General features: G+C 58.6%; 2 protein-coding genes across 2 annotated transcripts in view; one reads left to right on the top strand and one right to left on the bottom strand.

The window, feature by feature from the left end:
* Nucleotides 1–16,335, top strand: part of TGME49_212880 (surface antigen repeat-containing protein) — a gene marked incomplete at its 5' end in the record, with an annotated part of 28,971 nt that extends 12,636 nt beyond the window's left edge. The window contains 7 exons of the mRNA XM_018779578.1: nucleotides 136–10,943; nucleotides 11,303–11,429; nucleotides 11,647–11,940; nucleotides 12,494–12,782; nucleotides 13,752–14,024; nucleotides 14,370–14,489; nucleotides 15,061–16,335. Of these exons, the coding sequence (XP_018637862.1) occupies nucleotides 136–10,943; nucleotides 11,303–11,429; nucleotides 11,647–11,940; nucleotides 12,494–12,782; nucleotides 13,752–14,024; nucleotides 14,370–14,489; nucleotides 15,061–15,917 (12,768 nt within the window). The 3' untranslated portion in view covers nucleotides 15,918–16,335. The remainder of the gene's footprint in view (nucleotides 1–135; nucleotides 10,944–11,302; nucleotides 11,430–11,646; nucleotides 11,941–12,493; nucleotides 12,783–13,751; nucleotides 14,025–14,369; nucleotides 14,490–15,060) is intronic.
* Nucleotides 16,336–17,084: 749 nt separating this feature from the next.
* TGME49_212860 (hypothetical protein) lies at nucleotides 17,085–22,847 on the bottom strand. The gene has a single exon (XM_002370994.2). It carries the CDS (start codon nucleotides 22,084–22,086, stop codon nucleotides 19,168–19,170), a length of 2,919 nt encoding a protein of 972 aa, XP_002371035.1. The 5' UTR covers nucleotides 22,087–22,847; the 3' UTR covers nucleotides 17,085–19,167.
* Between the last annotated feature and the right edge of the window lie 498 nt (nucleotides 22,848–23,345).

Genomic DNA, 23,345 nt, shown 5'->3' with positions numbered 1-23,345 from the left:
TTCTCTCTCTCCTCATAGATGTATATGTCTGTATTCATACATGTTTTTGTAAGTCTTTGTCTTGGGTGTCGAGCATGTTCGCGAGAAGGTTGCACGCATGGTGGGCTGCCGTTATCTTCTCTGTTTCGTTTCTAGAACGAAGAGCGGCACGAGGCTTTGCTGGCGAAGCACTCGGCGGAGCAGCGCCTGACGCTTCAACGAGAGCAGCTGGCTGGGGAGGAGCGGCGGAGGCAGGCGGCGGAGGCGCATGCAGAGGAGCTCTTGGAGCGTTTGGAGACGGTCCAGAAGAAGTTATTGGAGAGCGAGAACGAGAAGGCGCAAGTGTCTCTGTCGGAGGCGCGACTGCGCGAAGAACTTGACCGCGTGCAGATGGCTCACGAGCGCGAGCGGGAGCGCGAGAGACAGGCGGAACGCGCGAGGGAGGAGAAGCAGCAGCGACGAGTTGAGGGCCTCCAGAGAGCGAAGCGGGAGACGGACGATCGTCTCGCTGAGCTCCTAGGACGAGCAGAGGAACAGGAGGACCGGGTGAGGACTCTGGAGCGTCAGGAGGCGCTGCTGAGGCGCGAAGTGGCGGAGCAGAAGACGCAGTTGAGTCTCCGAGAAAAGGAGCTCGAGGAGCAGAAGGCATCCCGCGAGGATGCCAAGAAGGAGTTTGCAGCGGCGCTCGCGAGGCAAGAGACGCGACACGAGCAGTTCCTGCATGCGCGCCTGGAAGAGGAGAGAGCGCGAGCGGAGGAAGACGTGATGACGCTTCGGGGTCTCTTGAACGAGCAGCGAGACGCGCAGAAGCAAATGGAGACGAATTTCCGGAGACAACTCGAGAGACAAGTCCAGGCGGCGCGGCAGCTGGACGCCTCGCTGCAGGAGTGCGAGGACGAGGAAGAGAAGCGGGTGGAGAAATTCAACGCAACGACGCGCGAACTGCAAGCCGTCGTCGAGAGGTACAACGCGACTCTGGAGGAGCTGACGGCGGTGTCCGAGGAACGCGACAACCTCCGTCTGAAGCTGGCGGAGCTGCAGAGCGAAGTATCAGAGATTCGGCGTGAGGCGCGAGACCTGCAAGCTGCACATCTGGAGAAGGAGGAGCGCGACAGACGGCAATGGGAGGCGGCCGAGAACCTGCAGAGCGAGCTTGAGAAGGAAGTTCGGCGGCTGACGGAGGAGCGATCGCACGCGCTTGAGAGGGAGAGGCGAGAGCGCGAAGAACTCGAGCGCATGCACCGCGAGGCCGATGCCGCGCGCGCTGAGGAGGCCCGGGAGCGGCTCCGTGAGCGCGAGGAGTGGGAAGCGCGGTGTAGAGAAAAGGAGGAGATGGCGGCGGAGAAAGCCAGTCTTCTGGAGAGTTGCGAAAAGCGACTTGGACAGCTTCAAGAGGAGACGCGGCGGCGAGAAGAGGCAGCCCAGAGGCGAGAAGATGAGCGGGAGAAGGAGCGGGAGAAGCGGCTGCGTGACTACGAAGGCGAGGTCCACGAACTCCACCTGAAGCTCCACCAGAGACGAATTCAAGAAGAGGAGAAGCTCCATGAGATCCGGGAGAAGCAGCGCGACCTCGAACACGAACTCTTTTCGACCCAGCAGAAGCTCCAGGTCGCGCAGAGACACCGGGAAGAAGCGGAGGCGGCCGCAGCTGCGGCTGAACGCGCTCGGACTCTCTGCGAGGGCCTGCTGGCGGAGGAGCGAGGCGCCGCGAAAAAGGCACGAGAAGAACAGAATGCGCTGGCTGAGCAGGTGAAGCGACTCGACCGGGAAAACGAGGAGAAGAGCCGGAAACTGCAAGATCAGCAGTTGAAGTTCTCTCAGCATCTCGCAGTCGCTGCAGAGGAGAGCGAGGCGAAAGAGGCAGAGAAACAACGGGAGGCAGCTACTATCAACGCGCTCCGCGACGAGGTGCAGAGCATGCAGGAGCAGTTGAACAAGGAGAAGGGGGAAGTCTCGAGTCTTCGACGGGAGCTGGTGAACGCGAAGGCCGCGCATGCAGATGCAGTGGAGCGCCAGGGCGAGGCGGAGAAGACCCGAGACGAGAACCAGCAGCAAGTCTCGAGACTGAAAACAACCTTGGAGGAGGTCGAGCGCAGGCTCCAGAGCATCAAGACGCAACTGACGGAAACCCAAGAGAAGCTGGAAGGTGAACGCGAGCGAGTGAGAGCTGCGGAGGATCGTCAGATCCAGTTGGAGCGCTACATCAAAGAGTTGGAGGCGCAGGAGAGAGATGCGCGAGAGGCGGGCGCGGCAGCGACGCGCGCGAAGGAGCAGGCGCTTCAAGAGGAACGCGACAGAAGCGATGACGACCGCATGCGCCTCCTCGCAGAGCTGCGCCGGTGCGAAGAAGAGAAACGAAGAGTCGAGGACGAGCTGCAGGCTCGGAAGGCGGAGCAGGAAGCCGAGCGCGAGAGGCTGGAGGTCGAGCTTCAGCGAAGAGAGGAAGAGATCCTCGGACTCCAGGAAGAGTGCGACCGACGACGAGAAGAGACCATTGGCGAGATGGCGGCCAATCGAGAAGAGCAGGAGGCTCTGCGAGGCGAGCTGAAGCACTTGAAGGACCGGGTGGACCACGGCGAGGCGAAAGCGGCGGCGCTCACTCAGCATCTGGAAGCAGCGGAGAGCGAGAAGCGACATGTCCAGCGAGAACTTGAGTCGCGGGGCGAGGAGCTGGAACAGCTGCGCATCGCGAAGAGTCGCGTGGAGACAGATTTCTCGCGTCTGAAGATGGAGGTCGAGGCGGAGCGCGAGCGCAACCAATCGCAGCGAACGTTCTGGGAGCAGGTGGTGGACGGGAGTCACAAGAGACAGCAAGAGCTCCAGGAGCTGCTCGATCAGAGAGAGGCGAAGAGCGAGGCCGCAGAGACGGCCTGGCGCGCCAAGACCGAGAGCCTCCAGGCGACTGTCGCGACGTTGGAGGAGAAGCTGAAGGAGAAAGAGCGGCATCTGTCGAGTCTCGAGAAAGAACTCGCAGACACGCGCGAGTCGCTCGGCCGCAGCTGCAGCGCTGTGACGGCGGAATTGCATGCGAAGGAGAGAAGCTATGAAGCTCAGGTCGCACAACTTCAAGAGGAGAGCAGAAGCATCAAACGCGCGCTCGAGTCTGCGCTCGCCGACTGTCGCAGGCAAGCGGAAGCACACGAGCAGATGCTTCGGGAGACGCTGGGCGAGACGCAGAACCAAGCGCAGAGTCTCCAGAGACAGCTGGAGCTCTCCCGCGCCGAGCTGACGGGAAGAGAGCGCGCATGGCAGTCGGCAGAACAGCAGAGCCGCGAGGAGACAACTGTCCTCCGAAACCGATGTGGAGCCCTGGAGGCGGAGCTGCGGGTCCAGGAGACTCGCGCGCAAGGCCTCGAACAAGAGAACCGTCAACTGCATGCGCGGGAGGAGGCGACGCGGCAGGAACTCGAAGGCGTCCTGCAGAGAGAAGCGGAGATGCAGCGACGCTTCCAACAGACCTGGACTGAGGCGCACATGTCGACGGAGGAGCTGCTCGTCCAGCTCCAGCGCGAAGAACAGAAGAACCGCCTCGAGCTGCGTATGGCGGAACAGCGCATGCAGGAGCTGCAGCAGATCCGAGAGAGAGAAGTGACGGAATGGGCGCGCGAGCGCTCGCGCCTGCAGGCGGACTGCGAGAAGCGCCAGCGTGACGCTGCAGACGCGTCCAAGCAACTCGCGGAGGCGCAGCTCGCCGCAGCGCTAGCGAAAGAAGAACTGTGTCGTGTGCAGGACGAACTGACAGTGCTGAGAGTCAAAGACGAAGCTCTTCAGCGCCAGTTCCTCAGTCTCGCAGCGAGCAGCAGTGGCGTCTTGGGATCCACCGGGGTGTCTCTTTCAGGAGGTCGGGAGAAAGGGCGCAACAACCTGAGCCACGACGAGGCGCATGCAGCAGAGAGAGCAGAGACGTCTCTCGCGTCGGTGCGGACGCTGACCGAGCAGAGATGTCAAGCGCTTGAAGCGGCTCTTAAGACTGCGTCTGAGTCCCGAGACCGAAACGCGCAACACTGCGCGAGTCTGCGCCGGGAGCTCGCGGAGTTGACGCGTGACGTCCAGCGAGAGAAGGAAGAAGGCGAGATGAAGACAAGTGAACTGGAGAAGGCGCACCGCCGCATCGAGAAGCTCCTCGCTGTGCAGGAGGAGACCCGCGCCCAGGCCGCGGAACTTCACAGACGTTGCCGGGAGTACCAAGTGAAGGTCGAGGAAATGCTCAGGGAGAGAGAGCGCGAGGAGAGGAGACGCGACGATCCTGGCGACGAAGAGCGGAGGTCGCGCAGCGTCGCTCGCGCCTCCGCTGAGGGAAGAAACGACGCTACCGAGGAAGCTGGAAACCGCGGAGAACGCAGCTCACGAGTTCCGCAGACGAGGTTTCAGAATGAAGGTTTCGCGGCGTCAGAGCGTGCAGCGCATGCAGAAGAGACAGACTCGCTGCAGGGCTCCCGAGCTTCGCTTCTTGCTCGCCAGTCTCTCGCTTTCCAGAAACAAACTGAAATGCTCCAGGCTGTGATTGAAGAGCTGGGCCGAAAGCTCCAGAATCAGCAAGAGCAGCAGCTACTTCTCCTTACACACGGCCACCGATCTGCGGAAGCTGCGCGAGAAGAGCGCGAGCGAGAAGAGCGGGAGCGGGAGCGCCGGGTCCGGCTTTTGGAGCAGCGGTGCCAAGATGGAGAGATCGAGAGGGAGGCGTTGAAGGCGGAGCTGCAGCGCGCAGAGCTCGGAAGTTCGGAGGCGCAGAAGCAGAAGGAGGACGTCGAGAGGGAAGTTCGACGCCTGCAGATCCTGTCTGAGAATCTTCAGCGGCGCCTCAGTAAGGTGGAGGCCGAGCGCGACAGCCAGGAGTCCGCGGAGAGGCGAAGTGAGCGAGAGCAGACGCAGCGAGAACAGGAGTTGCTCGAAGCGCTTCAGGAACGGGACATCCAGCAGCGCGTGCAGGAGAGTTACTTGGAGAGGATTCGAGGCGCTGTCGAGGAGCTGAAGGCCGCGTTGAAGCAGACCCGGAGAGAGAAGGACGCGAGCGAGCATCGCGTCCTTCTCCTGAGACGGCAAATCGAGGAGACGACTGCGCTGCAGCGCGAGCGCGACGGCGCTTTTGCGCTGCTTCAGCGAGAGGTGGATGAGGCGCGCGAGGGTCGCGAGAAGCTCGAAGCCGAGGTCGAGAGCGAGAAGGCCAAGAGGCAGAAGGTGGAGCTGCAGAAAGATGACCTCGAAAAGACATTTGAGTTGGATCGCGCAGCTCTCGACGAGGAGTGTCGTGCGCTCCAGAGCTCCCTGGAAACTCTTCGCGGCCGCCTTCAAGTCCAGGAAGAGACGAAGCGCCTCGTCGAGGCTGAGGCCCAGCGTTGGGCTTCGCAGTGCCGAGAGACGCAAGCGGCGCTCGGCGAGGAGAGGGAAAAGGGAGAGCTCCAGGAGAAGGAACGAGGCGAGGAGCGTCGGAAGCTCCTGGGACAACTGGAGGACGAGCGCGAGGCGCGCGCGCGGCTCGAGCAACGCTGCGCCGATCTCGAGAAAGAGCGACAGCGAGAACAGGAGGAGCGCGCGAGGGAGACGGAGAGACAGCAGGAAGAAATCGAACGCTTCAAGGCGAGACTCGCTGAGAGCCGGACAGCTTGGGAAGACCGCTGTCGAGACCTGAACGACGACCTCATCCAGGTCCGCAGGCAGTGGCGAGAGACGCAGGCCGACCTCGAGAAAGCGCTTCGCGGGCAAGAAGAAGAAACTCGGCAGAGAGAAGAAGCTGAGCGAGAGAGAGACGCCGAAACGCGTCGCGCTGCAGAGGCGATCGCGGCGGTTGCGCGTCTCCAGGCCGAGAGACGCACAGAGCAGGCGACTGACGCTGCAGAGAGGCAACAGAAAGCGACTCTGTCGGGCAAGCAAGGCGAGGAGAGGGAAGCTCGACAAGAAGAGCAGGCGTTGAAACGCCATGAACTGGCTGTGTCGGGGACTCGCGAAGGCGAAGAACTCGAGCGTTTGAAGAAAACGCTGCAGGCCGTGATAGACAATCGGGACCGGCTCCAGAGCGAGTGGCTGCATCTCCGGCAGGAGAGCGAGGCGTCGCGAAGCGACCTCACCGCCGCGCGAAACAGATGTCTCCAATTAGAGGAGCAAGTTCGCAGTGTGACTCAGGAGCTGCGCGACTGTCAGCGAGCTCTCAGAGCGGCAGACAGCGAGAAGACGACCCAGACCGAGAAGCTCGACAGGCTTCACATGAGTCTCGAGAGAGAGCGACGCGCGCGAGAGGAGACCCTCGACCGTCTCGTAGGCCTCGAGCGCGAAGTCAGCCGCATGCAAAGGGAAAAGGAGGAAAGCATGCACCGGCTCCATACTGCAGAGCGAGAGCGCGAGAGCCTCGCCCTGTCGCTCACGGCGCTTCGGGAGCGCGAGCGTCAGTCCCGCCGCGCCTCTGGAGACGAAGCGGAGATGGAGCGAGGGTGGCAAGCAGAGAAGGCCGAGAGTCTTGTGTACCTGGAGACCCTGGAGAAGCAATTGAAGGCGACAGAGGCCTCTCTCGCGCGCATCCGTGAAGACCGGGACCGCATGCAGCGCGCCCTCGTTGACGCTGAGGAGAGGCTGGCGGAAGAGCTCGAGAGAACCAGACGCCGAGAGCGAGGAGAAGATCCCCGCGTCTCGGACTCCTCGCCTTCAGAAGCGGTGACAACTCTCGCGGCCGAGGTGGATCACACACAGAGGATGCTGGAACAAGCGAGAGAGAGAACTGCGGCCCTCGAGAAAGAACTCGCTGCATCGTACAGACAGCGAGAGACGGACAGCGAGCGCGTCGCTCTCCTTCGCGCTCAGCTCGAAGCTCAGCGGAGATCCGTGGAAGACGCAGACGCGGCGAAGGAGAAGCTCTCCAGTCGACTGGAAGAGTGCATGCGACAAGAAGCCTTCGCGACAGCTGCACTGGAAGCTGAGAGAAAGCTCAACAGCCGGCTGAAGGAACAGTGCCTCCAGATGGAGACGGAACTCGCGGAGACAGGCCGCAGGAGACTGCGAGCAGAAGCGGACGCGACGCAGGGCGAGGCGCGTCTCAGAGACGTCGAGAGTCTCCTGCACACGGCCCGGGAGCAGCTGCAGGCGAGGACCGAGCAGGAGGACAGACTCCGCGAGGAACTGGAGCGCCAAGAAGAAGAAATGGCGGCACTGAAGGCGACTCGCGATGAACAGCAGCTTGTCGTCGAGCGTCTCGAGCGCCAGTTGCAGACGGAGCAACAGTTGCGGGAGAGGGAGCAACAGTTGCAGGAGAGAGAGAAGAAATTGAGGGAGCGAGAGAGCGCGGAAGTGAGCGAAACGGACAGGCTCGTCAGGGAGATCCAGCATGAGGCGGAGAGAGAGAAACGAGAACTCATGAAGGCACTGGAGGAGCGGGACGATCGCTTGCGGCATTTGGAGGCTGAGGTGCAGGCGACGCGCAGAGACCTCGCGGAGACCAGAGAGCGAGGGAAGCAAGAGAGGAGCGTCGAAGAGGAGAAGCTGCGAAAGCGTCTGTCGTACTTGAAGGAGGTCCAAGAGAGAACTGCGCAAGAGAACGATGAGAAGTCGCGGCGGCTTCGACAGTTTGAACAGGCCGACGCGACTCTCCGATCCGAGTTACAAGAGCGAGAAGAACGCCTTGTCGCGTTGGAGAGAGCGCGGGCGGCTCTGGAGGCGAAGCTGGCGGAGACAGAAGAAGTTGTCGTGAGTCTCAGAAGGGAAGTCGCATCTTCCAGGAAAAAGCTCGAGAACGAACGCGAGAGATCTGGCGTCCTGCGGTACGAAGAGGAGGCCCTGAGGACGCAGATCAAGGAGACAGAGAAGGTCCAGAGAGAGAACGAAGCACTGAAAGAGTCGCTCCAGACTCAGCGCGCGCAGCTGCATGCGCTCGAGAAGCGGACCCGCCAGCGAGACCAAGAAAACCAAAGTCTCGAGACGAAGGTCGCCAGCTTGCAGAAGGAAGTCCGGCGTTTGAACGAGGCGTACGCCGCGCAAGTGGAGAAGCTGAAGAAAGACGCAGAGCGCCTGTACAGCGAGTTGGAACAGAGCGAGACGCAGAGAGTTTCAGCTCAGGACGCCTCTGTAGAACTCGAGGCGCAGCTCGCTGCAGGAGCGACCAGGTGGCGCGCGTCTGAGGCACGGTTGGAGAAGGCGGAACGCGCTCTAGAAGATTTTCGACGCCGACAACAACAGGGCAGGAGTCACTTGACGCGGACCCAAGCCATTCTCGAGGGCCTCCTAACTGTTCCTCTCCTTCCCCCCACCTCCCCGTCTTCTTCATCTTCTTCCGCGCTGGCGAATGAGGACAAAAAGCCTCGGGAGGTTGTGTCGCCGAGTGCGTCGCGAGAAGAAGCCTTGCTGACGCTGGCCGAGAAGTTGCGGGAGGAGCGACGCGACGCTGTTGCGTCTATCCGCGAGCGAGAGGGAGCACGGAGGCGCAGCCTCGCCTCTCTGGGGCAAGAGCTCGAGGAAGAGCGCTGGCAAGTGAAGCAGCTTCAAGAGCTCTTGAAGGAAGTCGACTCGGCGCGCAAGGAGGCTCTCGAACAGGAGACGCTGCAGACGCGCGAAATCGACAAACTGCGGAGTGCGTTGGCAAAGGCCGCCGTTGCCTCAGAAGAGCGCGAGCGGACGCTACTTCGCCTCGAAGAGAAGCTTGCGGAAGAGCGCAGAGGGCGCCAAGCACTCGCCGAGGAGCTTCAGAGACAGCGAAGCAGCAGCTCAGCAGTGAGCCGCGACGGCGGCCGAGAAGAGACTTCCGAAAACTGCTTCGAGAAGACTTCGGCAAGCGACCGAGAAGCGGCCCGGCTTCGCGCTGACGAGGGACTGGCGCGCGACCAGACGCTGAGGGAGAAGGAGGCAGACTGCGCAGAGCTTCAGCAGCACCTTGAACGTCTCCGCGGTAAGGTGGCGGAGCTCCGTGAGGGGAAAAGGGCGCTGGAGAGGCAGGTCGGACGCCTCGACTCGAAACTGCATGCAGCGCAAGAAGAAAAGACGCAGCTGACTGAGGCGCTGGAGGCCGCGGCAAAAGAGAAACGCGACCTCGAGAGAAAAGCAGCAGGGAGCGCGACACACGCCAGGGACCTGCAGACAGAGTGCCTCGCGCTGCAGAGACAGCTGGAGGAAGTTGCAGAGCGCCAAGCCCTCGCACGAAGTCAGTCGCAAGGCGCTGACGAGGAGAGACAGCGTCTGGAGGAAACAGTTGCGGAGACTGTGGGGCGCGCGAAGCGAGCGGAGGAAGCCGTGGAAGAGCTCACGGGAGAGATTCAAGGTCTGAGGCGCGAGCGACAGCGACTTCAGGAGGCTCTCGGTCGCAAGGAACGGACAGAGAAGAAGCTGGAGAACGCCGTCCAGGCTCTTGAAGAGCGTTTGAGTCGCATGCACCGCCAAAGCGCGTCCGAGGGGTACGAAGGAGGCGAAGGAGGAAGAGGTGAAGGCAGCGAACCAGCAGCACTGCCAACACTCGAGGCGAGGCTCCAAAGGGCGACAGAGGAGAGCGAGCGCCAGGCGAGGGCACAGCGGGCACTGGAGGAAGAGCTCTTCGAGAGCAAGAAATTGCATGCGGAGGAGAGAGAACGACTGGTGCAAGAAAACCTGGAATTGAATGAAAGAGTCGCGTACCTGCAGAGTCGATGTCGACACCTCGAGGCGGACCTCGACGCTCTCCGTCGGACGGCAGAGAATGTGCAAGCGAGGCTCGCTGACCGCGCAGAGGCCGAGACTGTGGGCGAGACTAAGCCGGAGGAGCGTGTAGACCTCCGGAAGGAGCTGGAGGCCGCGAATCGCGCCCGCGAGAGACTCGAGCGAGAAGAGAGGCGTTTGCAGGCGCATCTCGAGGATAGCCAGAAGGCCCTCGCTGTCCAGAAGAGGCGGCAAGAGGACCAAGAGGAGATGGTGGCGGGACTGAAGAGCCGAGTCGAGGAAGTCCAGAAGACGCTGCGGAAACGAGAAGAAGAGCTGGCGGTCGCTCTCGCTCGCTTGACAGGGAAGGAGAGCGAACTGGAGTGCGCAGCGAACGAAGTGAAGGATCTCCAGAAAGCTGCCGAGAGCGTCCAAAGCCGCCTCAGCAGCCTCGAGGAGACGAAGCGACAACTCGAGGAGAAGAACAATCTGCTCCAGGCACAAGTCGATCGCCAGCATCGGGTGCTTTCGGGTCTCAGAGGAAACGTCGAGGCTTCTGTTGAGCACAACGGAGAGACCGGAGAAGGAGAGCATGCGTCGACGGCGCGACAGGAGCGCCGAGCGAGAGAGGAACTGGAAAACGACCTGAGGCGCTTGGACGAGGTCTGCGAGCAGCTGCAGAGAGAGAAGAGCCAGCAGGAGAGTGTAGCCAAGGCCAAGACTCGCGAACTCGACGCGCTTCAGCGATCCTTCAAGCTGGAAGTATGTGCTCTCCAGGAAGACGCCGCCAAGCTCCAGGCGATGCGCGCGGGGCTCGAGAGCCAGTGCGAGGAGGCCCAACAGACCGTGAGGGAGATGGAAGAACGCGTTCGTGAACTGACTCGAGAAAATCATCTTCTGCAGCGTGCTCTCGAGCGAGCTGAAGAAGAGTGCAGCCAGTGGAAGGCGCGCATGCGGGCGAGTCGTAGCGATGTCTCTGAAACGCGAGAGACAAGCGACGAGGGGCAGGAAGGCCCAGACCTCGCGAGGAGACAGTGCACGAGGGCGAGACGCGACGGCGAGGCTGCAGACGCGCCAGGCGAGGTGCAGAGGGAAGAAGACACAGGGAGGACACAAGCGCTTCGTCAGTGGATCGACAGGCTGGAGGAGAAGCTCCAGAAAGCAGAGCGCGAGGAGCAGGGACTGAAGCGCGAGCTGAATGGGGCGACTCGCAGGGCCGAGGAGCTTCAGCGCGCGCTGGAGCAGGGTGTGGAGAAGTTCGATGAGTTGGTCGCGAGGAACGAAGAGCTCAAACGCAAGTGGGCTGAAGATCGCTGCAGCTGGGCGGCTCAGCGAAAGAGAGAAGTCGAGGAACACAACAAGGAGGCGACTCAGTTGAGGTGAGAAGCAGGAGAAAGCAGCCCGCACCCTGAGACGATTTCAGAGTCTTCGCGGGTCGTTGCTCAACCACGTACGTACTGCTCGGTCGGCGCCGATTCGAGCGGACTTGCCTTTTGCATAAAAGTGAAAGAGGAGAAGACTGTATTGGGGAACGGAGAAGAGAAGAGGAAGAAGAAATCGGAAAGTGAACAGGGGAAATCAGTAAACAGGGAAAGTTTGCAAAGATGCGGACGCCGCGACGGAAAAAACAATTCTTTTTGCTGGCACAGAGGGGAAGAAAAGGTCAGAGACAGAGGTTAGATGAAAGAAGGAACCAATGTGACTTTTTTCTCGGTCTGTTTCTCCTATTGTTGCACAGGGAGGAGTGCATGGCTCTGGAAAAAGAAAATCGCGTTTTTCAACAGGAGCTGGATCGCCAAGCGGGAGACCTGAAAACGCTCCACGAAAAGGCGCTTCGACTTGCAGACAGGAATGCGCATCTCCAGGTGAGTTTCTCATCTTCTCTCGCGCTGTCGCGGCGCCTCTTGTTCCCGTTATCCCCGATCTGTTGCGGTTCTTTCTTATCCTTTCTTGCTATCCTTTCTTATCCGTTCTTGTTCTCCCCATTGATTCGTCCTTCTTCTCTCTTCCCGTTTCTTGTTCGTTTTTCTCATTCTTCCTTGTTCTACCTTCGACGTCGTCGTGTGGCTTGCTTCTTGGCAGGCGGAGCTGGCGAAGCAGCAGGACGCCGCGAGTGCAGTGGCGCCGCTCGAGAAGGAAATCAGCGCCTTGCAAGAAGAAATGGAGATGCGGGAGGCAGCGGCGCGCGACACTGAAGCAGACCTCGAGGCGTATCGCCTGAAGAATCGCGAACTGGAGGCAGAAGTCGCGTCTCTCTGGAGGCAAATCGCTGAGGAGCGGGGCGAAAGAGAGCTCGTCGAGTCCGACAACGTCATGCTCGCGTCGCATCAAAATCGAGACCAGAAACTGAGGTACACAGAAGTCTTGAAGAAACAGGTACGGCGTCTGCGGAATCGGCTGCATGAGTTTTCGTCGAAATGCGCTTCAGGCAGAAACATGTTGACTTCTTTCACAGCGTCGTGGAGACCGGGAGGGGGGCGAAACAGAGGCAAGAAGCGACGACGCCTCAGAGTCAGTGGGGAGACAGCGAAGGAGACAGCAGGAGGGTGTGGGGATCGAAAACGGCTGACAGCGACTGTTTTGCTCCGCTCCTTCTTAGTGTCGTCCGTCATGCGGCGCCTGTGACACTGACTGAAGACGATGTTCTCGGAAACGAAGCCGCGACAGCCGGTGACTCGCGGCAACTCGATGGGCGCAGTTCACAGATGCCTTTCGATTTGACCCTCATCACGGAGCTGTCTGTAGAATCCAAGTGTTCCCCGTTCTGCCCTCTCGCATGCGTTCGTTGTCGTCTCGCTTTTTCGTCTTGAGTGCATATGCCCTTTTGCCCTCTCCTTTCTGCCTCTCCGTCGGACTGCAGGGCTGGAAACAAAGTGCTCTTTTCGTTCCACTGTCTCTGGAAGTTTCCTAATTCTCTGTCTTGTCTCAGCTCGACTCGGAGCGGTCGGCGCGCCTGCGTCTCCAACGCGATGCGAATCGTCTCCGCGTGGAAACGTTTTCGCTTCGTCCTCTCCTGAGGCTGCTGGCAGGCGAGACAGTGGGAGACATTCTCGTGAAGGACTTCGGCAGAGGAGGGGGGAGCGAAAAGAAAGACTCCCTACAGGCCTCCCGTGGCGTCGCCGGCACCTCCCTTGCGGCTTCGATACTGGACGCGAGTCAGAACTCCGCAGCGGCTGTTCTCTCTGCTTCTCGGCGAATTCTGCGGTGCAGTCGACCAGGTACGAAGAGCGCCTTTTCTCCCGCGCAGGAGCCTTCCCTCGAGAGTGGGCTCACCAAAGTCACAGACGCCAGACCTAGAAGCAAGCGTCGCGCACCCGAGAAACGTCTGCTGCCCTCGTTGGCAGTTTAGCGTCGAATACCACGGACCGAGGTCAAGAGCCGCGGTCAGCGCGTTGTAGAAACGTGTGACGCAGCCAGCCAACGAATGATCGAAAAAAACGCGTTCAAACGCGTTCTTTCTGGAACGCTTCTGTAGAGAAATGTCTCTCCAGTGACTCAAACACGAGGGCGAAATAAAGAAGCAGCCTTGAGGGATTTAGCATCACAGGTTTCTCTTGTCGCGAAACTGAAATAGCACGGGCACGAACTCGGATGCGCATGCCGGCAATGAACTCTTCTCAACGGGGGTTCGAGAGCCCTTCCTTCCATCTTATATGCATGCGAAGTGTCTTTGCGTTTACTTGTCCGACCAGCGCTTTGCTCGTGAAACGCAAATGGATGCCTTTAGAGTTGAACAGACGCGCTTTCTACTTCAAGTGCTTTTGCGCGGGAACAAAGATCAACTCTTTTAGTCTTTTGCTCAGACGGCTGCCAAGACACTCGCAGGTCTTGAAAGCTTTTCACTGCCATACAGCTTGCTGGCTGAGCCTCGGTCTGAGACTAACAGACTGAGAAAGAATGGTCCTGTCTGGTTCCTTCGAATTTACAGAAAAGAGACAATATCCGTCTACTTGAGTTGTGTATCCATGAAAACTAGAGGAGCTGTCCATTCCAACGCAGCTTCAGATCGAGAAGACGTTCGCATTCGGGCTCTTTCTCGTATCGTTCGTCTCGCTCTCTTGCCCTCGCTCTTCAATTCTCTCGCCGGCTCCCTCGGACTCTCCATCTTCACCAGTTCTTGTTCCGTTTTTCGTTTTGTGTCTCTTGCAATGCGGCGCATGTCTCGACTGTCTCCTGTCTCGCCGCAGGTCTGCGCCACTCTCGTTCTGTCTCCATCGGCCGTCGCGGAGGGGCTGTGCTCCCAGCTCGCTCCCTGAGTCTCAGCGCGCGCTCAGAAAAGCCGACCGTCGCCTTGGCTGTTCGCGACCGAGTCGGCGACGCCTTTCCGGTGTACAGACAGCTCCGCGTTCTGCACCGAAGTCTGAGTTTTGTCATGAACGAGTTTATTTCTTTCCTCGCTCTTCTCCAGGACGTGCTCAAAGACGAGGATCTCCTCGACCGCCTCCTCGGGGTCCTGCCTGGTGAGGCGAATTCCAAACGAGAAACGGGAGAGTTGTCTCTCTTTCTGAAGGCATCGCTGCTTCTCGTATTCGCCGCTCGCCTTCTCTCGAACTCCTCTCTCTCCTCTATCTCCTCTCTCTCCTCGCTCTCCTCGCTCTATCTCTCTCTCCTCTCTCTCCTCTGTACTTCCCCTCCCTCCCTCTTTCTCTTTCCTCCACTTTCTTCCTCTTTCTTCCTCACTCTGGCTTCGGTACCGTCTATTTTCGCTGCCTCTTCTCTGCGCTCGCTGGGAGGTTTGTGCCGTAGCGATATCGTCCATTCGTGCTCTCCTTTCGCCTGTTTCTCTTTGTTCTTTTCGTTCTCAGCCGCGTCGACCTTCGTGGTCTCTGCGCTGCCGCCCTCACAAGGCCGTCAAGATCTCCCGCCGCAGCTGAGTCACGCAGATGCAGAGGATCTCCCAGGTCTTTCTCTGTCGCAGCTGGACGGTGAGCGTTAGAAAAATAGATAAGGAAAGCGGTCTGTCCTCTTTCCTGCTTCTTCGTGAAGTTAGATTCAGAGCCCGCGTTTTCGCTACGGGTATATGCTTGACTTCGGCCTTTTTGCGTAGAACTCGGATGGAAATAGTCAGTAGTAGATTTAAAACTTCTAGCGTAGCTCCCTGCTTTTGTGCATTCCGTTACATGCTTTTTAAGTTACAATGAAAAGGAAGGAAACCGTATGTGCTTGTTTTCACCGTATGCCAGGAATGCATGTCACGCTGTGTGCAAGCGTTCAAGCGGTCTTGTGATCCTTTTCCAGCATCGATACGTTCGAGTTGTTGCAGACTACAGTCATCTCCATTTCATACTGATACTCAGAAATAAGAGAAAAGTATTCTGTTAACCCTCGCTCCGTTCCTGTTCTTCCGCCCAGCAAGAAAAGCACGGCCAAAACGCTTTTTTACCTCTCCCTTCTCACGTTTTCTTCTTCCCCTTGTAAATCGTCTCTTGTCGATCGTCGCCTCTGTCGAGTCTTTCCTCTCATATCGCGTGTCTGTCTGTTACCCCCTACGCTCAGAGGGCCGTCCAACTGAAACGCTCGAGGCTCGCCGCCATCAGTTCTTCTCCCTAGTCTCAGCTTTGAAGCAGCAACTCCGGGTGAAGCTTGTAGCGCATCCCGCGGCCTCGGTGCCCTCCGTTTCGGTGTCCCCTTCCGCGCATGGTTTGGCTGCGTCGTCTTCTCCGTACTCGCCGATTCCTGGAGGCAAGAGGGGCGACGGATCTCAGGGAGAAGCGTCCCGGAGACAGAGACAGCTGTCTCTTCTCGCGGAGCCCAGGGGTCTTGCAGGAGACTCTACACATCGCGGTGAATTGCCGCTGGCAACGCTCGAAGAAGATGTCCAAGGCGAGGCTTCCGGCGCGCCTTCGGGATCTCTGTCTCTGGATCCCTTGGCTGGATCTTCGTTGGTGGTCTCGGCTCGCGAGCAGAGAGACGAAAACGTCTCGACTCTCTCGCGTTTCTCGAGGTCGAGGCGCCCAGAAGAGCAGGGCGAGAGCAGACGGGGAGACGCTGGGGTGAGTCGAGCGGGACTGAGGTCCGCGGTTTCGCGATACGAGGAAACAAGTCGCGAGTGGAACCCACGTTCTTCGTTTTCCCTCTCTCCATCTGCGTCTCCTGGAAACTCGAATCGCCGCCTCGACGGATCGCTTTCAGAAGAAGAGCAGAGAACGGAGGAACGCAGCTCAGGACCGGGCAGACCAGCCTTCCTGCAGCCCAAGGGATCGGGTGCGGGGACTGCAGGGTCGGGAGTCGAGGAGAGGAAGGGAGAAGAGAGAAGAAGTTTGGAAGAATCGAGGAACACAATTGCCTCCTCGTTGTTCTCCTCCTTTGCCTCGGTCTCTTCCTTCTTCGAATCAAGGACCGGAGACAACTGAGCCTGACGACGAGGAGAGTGAGGACCGAAAAGTGAGTCGCGCTTGTCGAGGTTCGTGGTCCGATCTGCTCAACATCGACTCAAAGCGAAAAGATGACACAGTCCAGCAACGAGGATGTCCTCAAGCTGACACCTGATTCGAGAGAGAGACAACCCAGTTCTTCTCAGTGGTTGCTGAAACCTTCAACCTCTCCACTGGACTGCTGCAAACAGCTGCGTTCTGAACGCATTGGGGACATGGGGTCAAACGGACATGACTCACGCACGATTTCTCCAAGACCCTCTTGCCGGGAACCAGAAAGATTTGTCCGCTGTGTGGCCGTGAGTCCTAGAGAGACGTAAAACCATCCCGGTGTCTGAAAGCTCGTCTCGGACGAATCACTCATCTTGGAATTTGCGTTTCTCTAGATTCTATGGCACTTCTGAAACAAGCGCGATGGCACGAGTCTCGACTTGGGCCGCAAAGCCAGGCCATATGTCGTTTTTTTCGCTCTGCAAGAGAATCCACGAACCCTCATGCAAGCCCTCCTGTCTGCTCGAAAAGGGATCCTATATTCCACTTTTTTCTTCTTATGAAAGGTGTGTCTTCTCGTCAATTGGGTTCCCCTTTCTCACATAGGTATAGATAGATCGCAGGGATTGAAGCGGCAGCTATCGTCTGGTGCGGTTCCTTTTTTTCTTTTGGAAAATATCTGTCTCCGCGGGCGAGGCGCATGTTTCTTTGTTCCGGCTCTTGTCCAAGCCTTGACTAGGAACATGTGGGATGCGTGGTTTGTTTCATCCGTTGGAAAAGACCAAGAGCCTTCAGTGTGTTTTAGCTTGGTGTGCATCTATCTGTTAATCTTTAATTTGCCGGATAGATTTAACTTCATTTCCCCTCGCGAACACTCGAGAAGAGCGTCCTTACAGACAGCGGCGTCGAGCTGCATGAGCAACTGCCTTCGGGAGACATCTAACATGGGAGAGCCGCTTTTCTGAATGTCACTATACAGCTCTTGTTTGCTCATTGTCTCTCCAGCTCTTTCTTGCGTTTGTCACTAGAGCGCTTCTTGCTTTTTATTGCAGCTCGTTCGAAAAGTCGAAACGGTGGTTGGTCGTGAAGCAGTGGGGGCTGAGCCAGCATTCGCGCTTTCGCTGTTGACTTGAGCCGCTGTAACAACAGTGTCTGGAAATAAACGACAGCTCACGTCCCCGGGAGCCACAGTGCTGCTTGATCTCACAGTCGAAGAGGTGCAAGCCGCGCAGTCACTATGTTGGTCCGTGGATTCTCAAGTCCAGAAAAAGCGAACGAAGAGCGTCATCGTCGAAAGTCGCAGAACGAAGAGATCCAGTCTCCGCTGATGCATCTCTCCAGGCTGAGCTGGAAAAGAGACCATTCTCGCAAAGAACCATGTACCCGAGTGATATCCACCAATGCATACGCTATTCAGATCCATGCCAACAAACACCGCACGGCACTTGGAATGCACTCCACATTTGTGAACACAAAATTCAGTCAAAAACACACGACGGACATCCGCACCAGAAATCTTGCTTTGCCTCTCTTGGTTGCAGTTTCTCTATCACTTCTTCTCGAAAAAGGAAAAACAAAAGAGCTATCCACGGGTGGGTCCTCGCGTCCACCTTCCTCGGAGCCTCCGAGTCTCTCGGATATTTGAGAGATCCGTTTGCGTCAGCCCCATGGTTCCCGCCTTCCCGTGGCTAGCGCGACAGGACGAACGCAACGCAAAAGCTAGACAGGCAAAACACAAAAACATGCACACGAACATCACTGCGCACAACTAAAGGGTGCATGCGTTTTCGACTCTCTCAGACACCCGCTAGACCACAACAACAGGACGTTTCATGTCCTCTTTGTCTTCACGCAAGATCCCGCCTCAGAAGGCGAAGCAGTCAACTTGGCAAAGCCCCAGATCAATCCGCTTCGGTCCTTCCAGCCTAAAAAAGTCCTTGGTGTCCAAAGAAGGCGGTCTAGAGTCGACGGAGTCTCACGAGCAACTTGTTCTCCGGAGGCACGCAAAAATCCGAGAAGCCGCCCTCTGCATGCAGTGCAGAAGACCTCTTCGCTGGCAGCCAGAGAACTCCCACAAGAGGCCCGAGAGGAGACGACCTCTCTCTCGCCTCCACTTTTCGAATCAAAAAACTCTGCCCAGCTCCGGCTCTTCGCCGGCCGCTCTTCTCTCGCACTGTCAGGTCGTTCCACACTGCCCCTCTTCCCGCCCGGCCAAAAGACTGCCTCAGCGGCTTGTCTGTCTCGTCTTATCACTGCGAGTCTAGTTTGTGTTTTGTCTGTTGTATCCCTGCTGTCGCTTCCCCCAGTGGTCTCGACTGCACTTGTTTGCAACAGCTCATTTCCTCGTCCCCCCTCGGCCTCGCTGGCGCTCAATGGAGCGCCCACAGAAAGAGACAACTTCGCACAAGGCGCCTGTACTATGGCCTCGCCCCGAGAGCTACGACTCTACACATGCGCGAGAAAATCCCTCCGAGACGCGCGCGCCGATGGAGTCTCGACTGCCTCCACCTCAAAGTCTTCCTAGACCCATGCAACAGTGCTCGACACAAGAAACTGCCTATTATTTACTCCTAAACAGACGTCTCTGTAGCGCTTATTGACAGACGATGTGACAGAGGCCAAGAGGCCGGACAGGGGCGTGCCAAAAACTCACGGAAAACACAAAACTCACTCGGGTCGGTCTGCGCCGCGGCCGACGACCAGCCGGCGATGTTCAACAGGTTCCGAGGTCCAGAGGCGTGAGACATGGACAGGAGAGCGCGCGCGTTGTTGACCAGAAAGAACAGAAACAACACGCCATGCGGGAGAACGCGCAGAGGGTGCAGAAGGGAGAAATGGCGATCCGACGCGGTGCCGCCACGACACCCCTGTCAGGACGATGCGGAGCTTCCTTAGTGACCAAAAAAGGCGCATACGCAATCATGATTCATCTCAATTCTGCTGCCTCTTGTCGTCTCTCCTCTGTCTCTGTCCCGCTTCCTCTTCTCAAATCATCTTTTTGAGACCGCAGCGAAAATGAAAAAACAGGCAACGCGAGATTCCCTGCTCCGCTGTTGTCGGCAGAAAGCTGGCGGGGCACTCGCCGAGGAGACTGTGCAAAATGCCCCCATCGGCCTGTCTGGACGACAGCTAGAGAGGAGGCTATCTCCAGAGCCTGCTCCGTCGTGATCCGGAGCTCTCTTGCATGCATGCGTCCGACAGCGATGGGATGTTTTCGCACAGCGCGTGCAGCGTCCGTTTACCTTCGGCGACTGCTGGAGACTCGCTTCTCGTTTTTCTTCGAGTCCGAGCCCCGCTTCTTCTCCCCGCCGTGGCTGCTCTTCTTCACTTCTTTGTCTTTCATGTCGTCCTTCTCTCTCTTTCTCTTCTTTTTGTCATGCTTGTGCGCGTCGGAGTCTTTGGACGAAGATGCTTCCTTCTTCTCGGTCCTGTCATGGCTTGGGCCTTTCTTCTGCTGCTTTTCCTCGGTCTCCGCATGCCTCTGCTTCTTCCTCGCTCCGTCCTTCTCCTCTCCCTCTTTCCTCTTCCGCTTCTTCTCTTCCTCCTTCTCGACTGCCTTGGAGTCGCCGGAACTCGCTGTTTCACCTCGCTTTTTATCGTCACCTTCCTTCCTTCGTCGTTTTTCTTCTTTCTTTCGCAGGCGTTTTTCATCATCTTTTTTCCGGCGCTTCTCATCCTCCTTCTTTTTGCGCTCTTCTTCTTTCCTCTTTCGATCTTCTTCTTCCTTTCGTTTTCGCTCTTCTTCTCTCCTCTTCCGCTCTTCTTCTTCTCTCCTCTTTCGCTCTTCTTCTTCCCTCCTCTTTCGCTCTTCTTCTTCCCTCCTCTTTCGCTCTTCTTCTTCCCTCCCCTTTCGCTCTTCTTCTTCTCTCCTCTTTCGCTCTTCTTCTTCTCTCCTCTTTCGCTCTTCTTCTTCCTTCCTCCTTCGCTCTTCTTCTTCCTTCCTCCTTCGCTCTTCTTCTTCTCTCCTCTTTCGCTCTTCTTCTTCCTTCCTCTTTCTCTCTTCCTCCTCCTTCCTCTGTCGTTCCTCCTCCTCTTCTTTCCTCTTCCTCTCCTCGGCTGCCCGTCTCTCGTCTTCCCCCTTTCGCTTCCGACGCGCCTCCTCGCTCGACCCGCGAGACGAAGAGCGAGATCTGCTGGAGCTTCCGCTCCTGTCTCCGCCGGAGCTGTTGCTTCTGCTGACGCTCCCGCCACTGGAGCTTCGACTGCGTCGACTGTCGGGACTGCGAGAGCGGCTTCCTGATGCGCTCCTCTCAGATCCACTTCCAGTCTCGCTTCTCGAACTTGCACTCCTCCCTCGGCTCTCACTCGCCATGCCCCCCATACTTGAGCTTCTGCTGCGAGAGGCGCTTCCGCCGCTCTTCCGACTTCTCTGGCTCACGCAGCTGCCTTCCCCGCTACTTTTGTCACTCCTATGCCCACTACTGACACTTCGGCTCCTGCTCTCGCTGTTCCCTCGGCTCCTGCTCTCGCTGTTCCCTCGGCTCCTGCTCTCGCTGTTCTCTCGGCTCCTGCTCTCGCTGTTCTCTCGGCTCCTGCTCTCGCTGTTCCCTCGGCTCCTGCTCTCGCTGTTCCCTCGGCTCCTGCTCTCGCTGTTCCCTCGGCTCCTGCTCTCGCTGTTCTCTCGGCTCCTGCTCTCGCTGCTTCCGCGACTCTCACTGCCTCTGCTGCTCACACTCCTTCCTCTGCTGCTGCGGCTTCTGCTTCTCTCTTCGCTCTCGTCTCGACTCCTGCTGCGCTTGTCGCTGTAGCTGCTTCTGCTGCTGCCTTTGCTGCTTCCTCTAGAGGCCCGGCTCGAGCTCCTTTTTCCCGCGAGGCCTCCGCCGAGAGTGCCAACAGGCGAGTGAGAATGCGAGATGGACCGAACTCGGTCCCTGTCTCGACTCCGGCTGCCGCTGCTGCGGCTGGAGCTGGCACTCCTGCTGGCGCCGCTGCTGCCAGTGACGGAGTTTCCGTCGTGTTCCTCGCGCTTTCCGCTACGCATGCTCCCCGAGGATCTTCTCTTTGAGAGCGACCGCGAGGAGCTGCGGGAGTGTCCTCTTTTCTCGAGGGAGATGTCCTTTCTGGCCTCCGTGCTCTCGCCATTCGCGTCGCTGTCGGCCGCCTGTGAATTGCGGACGGCTTCCTCAGCGGCCTCCTTCTCGCGTTCCTCTTCTTTCTCCTTCTTTTTATCCTTTCCGGCGAAACCCTCGATGAGGGTGACCAGGAGCTTCTTGACGGAGACAGGAATCCGCTCGCGGCCCTCCTCCTTAAGCATCTCCAGCATCGTCTCTTCCTCGAGGCCGTCGGGGCCGCCCTTCTGCTTGATCTTCTCCATTGCAAGATTCAGCAGCACAAAGTTGTACCCCTCCTTCCGAAGTTCGTCCTTGACCAGCTTCTTGAGCTTCGCCTTCTCACCGTTTGCCTGGAGGAGCTGGGCGAGCGTCGGTCGCTGCTCGGTCCGCGCCTCCGCCACTCCAGGCTCCTCGCCGCTCCGCCCCGGGCCCGCGAACCCTGGGGCTCCAAACAGCGGCGCCCCACCCGGCAGCGGGGGCCGGAAGCGACTGGGCCCGCCCGCCGGGCCGCCCCCTGGCCCCGATGGGGGCCGCTGGCCGCCCGAGTGGAGCAGCGCGGCGGCCGCGGCGGCCGTCGCCAAGTTCGGAGGAACCGGAAAAGGGAGCGGCGGAAATCCTGGGGGCGGGAGGATGTTGGGGAAGGGGGGCGGAGGGATGCCCGGGACCAGCCCAGGGCCAGGAGGCCCGGAGCCCGCGGCCGCAGCTGCGGCGGCGAAGGCTGCGGCCGCGGAGAAATCCAGGCCTCCAGGCAGAGGCGGTAGGGCAGGCGGCACCATGCCGGGGACAGGAGGTAAGAGACACTTGGGAGACGGAAACTCCGGGCCGTCTTTGTCGGAGGGCGGACGCATATCGCGGCCACAACCAGGGAAGCCCAAACGCGGACCTTTCTCAGTCGGTTTCGGGAAGACGTACGGAGTCGGAAACGCCCCATTTCCTGGAGAGCCGCGAGGCGACTGGCCAGGCCCGACCCCGGAGCCGTGGGGAGGAGTGTTCCCACCAGGTGGCATCCTGGTACCTGGAGAAAACGACCTTCGGCCCGCTTCCTCGGGCCCCCGGCCGAGAGGAACGAAGCCAGGACGGAAGTCTCGCGCGGGGCCAAACGTCATTTTTTGTTGCTAAAGAGAAAGCAGACGCGGTTCAAATGCAGAAATTCGGAAAAAAGCAAGGCTTTCTAGGCCAGCAGGGAGAGGGAGAGGGAAGGGGCGGGGCCTGGTACGGTGTAACTCGACAGCTGAAACAAGGGTTTACTGGAGTTCCGGAGATATGTAAGCGGAAGATGGAGACGGGGAGTGGAGAGAAGAGGGGAAATTCAAGGAGAAAAGTGGAAAGAGTTTCGCTAAAAAGCGACTAGAAAACGTGACCAAATGCCGCAGGGAGTGGAACCTACAGAAGGGTACGCCTGGGGTGCCAACGCGCAAACGGCGGAGGGCCAAATCGCTCGAGGGAACACCAGAAAAACAACACCTGAGACAGAAAAAAGCCACGTCGAACACATTTGAAGAAGCAGAAATTTCAGTCTCCGGAAATGCCCACCCCGCTGGGGGGAAGGCTGACTTCCAGAAATGCAGGGTCTCCCGCCCCGGGCGTCGGAAACGCAGGAACGTTCACGAGTCGAACACCTTTGGGGGGCAGCTCTAGTCCGCGAAACGAATTCCCCGCGCAAAATCTCCTGAAAAAAATCCCTTTTGAAGTGTTCAGAAAATGCTGCCACCACGGCCAAGAGAAACTGTGACCCGCAAAAGGCGAGAAGCCACGCGGCAGTCACCGACATGCAGGCAGGCGCAAATTTTGCTGAGGCTCCCGGAGGTCCGGCGTTTTCGGAAAAGTACAACCACTGAAGCGCCAGATCGTCGAAAGGAAAAGCGGGTCATCAGACGGTCGAAAAAAGCCGAAGCAAACCCCCAACTAGCTGCAAACGTCTCAGCCCCAGTCACCCCAATAAGCATGCTGAGACAGAAAAACATGCGCGAGAAAGTCGTCAACCGGGGCGGACGGGGAACAGAACCTTTAGGGGTCGGGAAGGGAGGAATTCGACAACGCAGAGCGCTTCCCTATCCCCAGAAGTGAATTTTGAGAACTAGGCTACGAAAATCTTTTCTGGCGACTTCACGGCGGTTCCAGAGAAACAGGGAACTTAGAGATTCGGTTTTTCGGCAGAAAATCCGCAACAGGCGCGCGAAGCGACCAGGAAAGCAGTTTTTAGATCCTCTGGGGGTGGCAATACTGCAGCGGAAACATGTGCCCTGTGGCCTAAAACATGAAGAAGCCGTTCCCTATGGACGACGGGAAAATGTTCACTTGAGATGGTCCGTGGAAGACAAACCCCCCGCAAAATAGGAAAGAAACAGAAAGGTATAGGCACTGT

The sequence above is a fragment of the Toxoplasma gondii genome, chromosome V (genome assembly GCF_000006565.2).
Source record: "Toxoplasma gondii ME49 chromosome V, whole genome shotgun sequence".
Classification (NCBI taxonomy): Eukaryota; Apicomplexa; class Conoidasida; order Eucoccidiorida; family Sarcocystidae; genus Toxoplasma; species Toxoplasma gondii.
The sequence above is the reverse complement of the archived record's forward strand: the minus strand, read 5'-3'. Positions and strand labels throughout refer to the sequence as shown.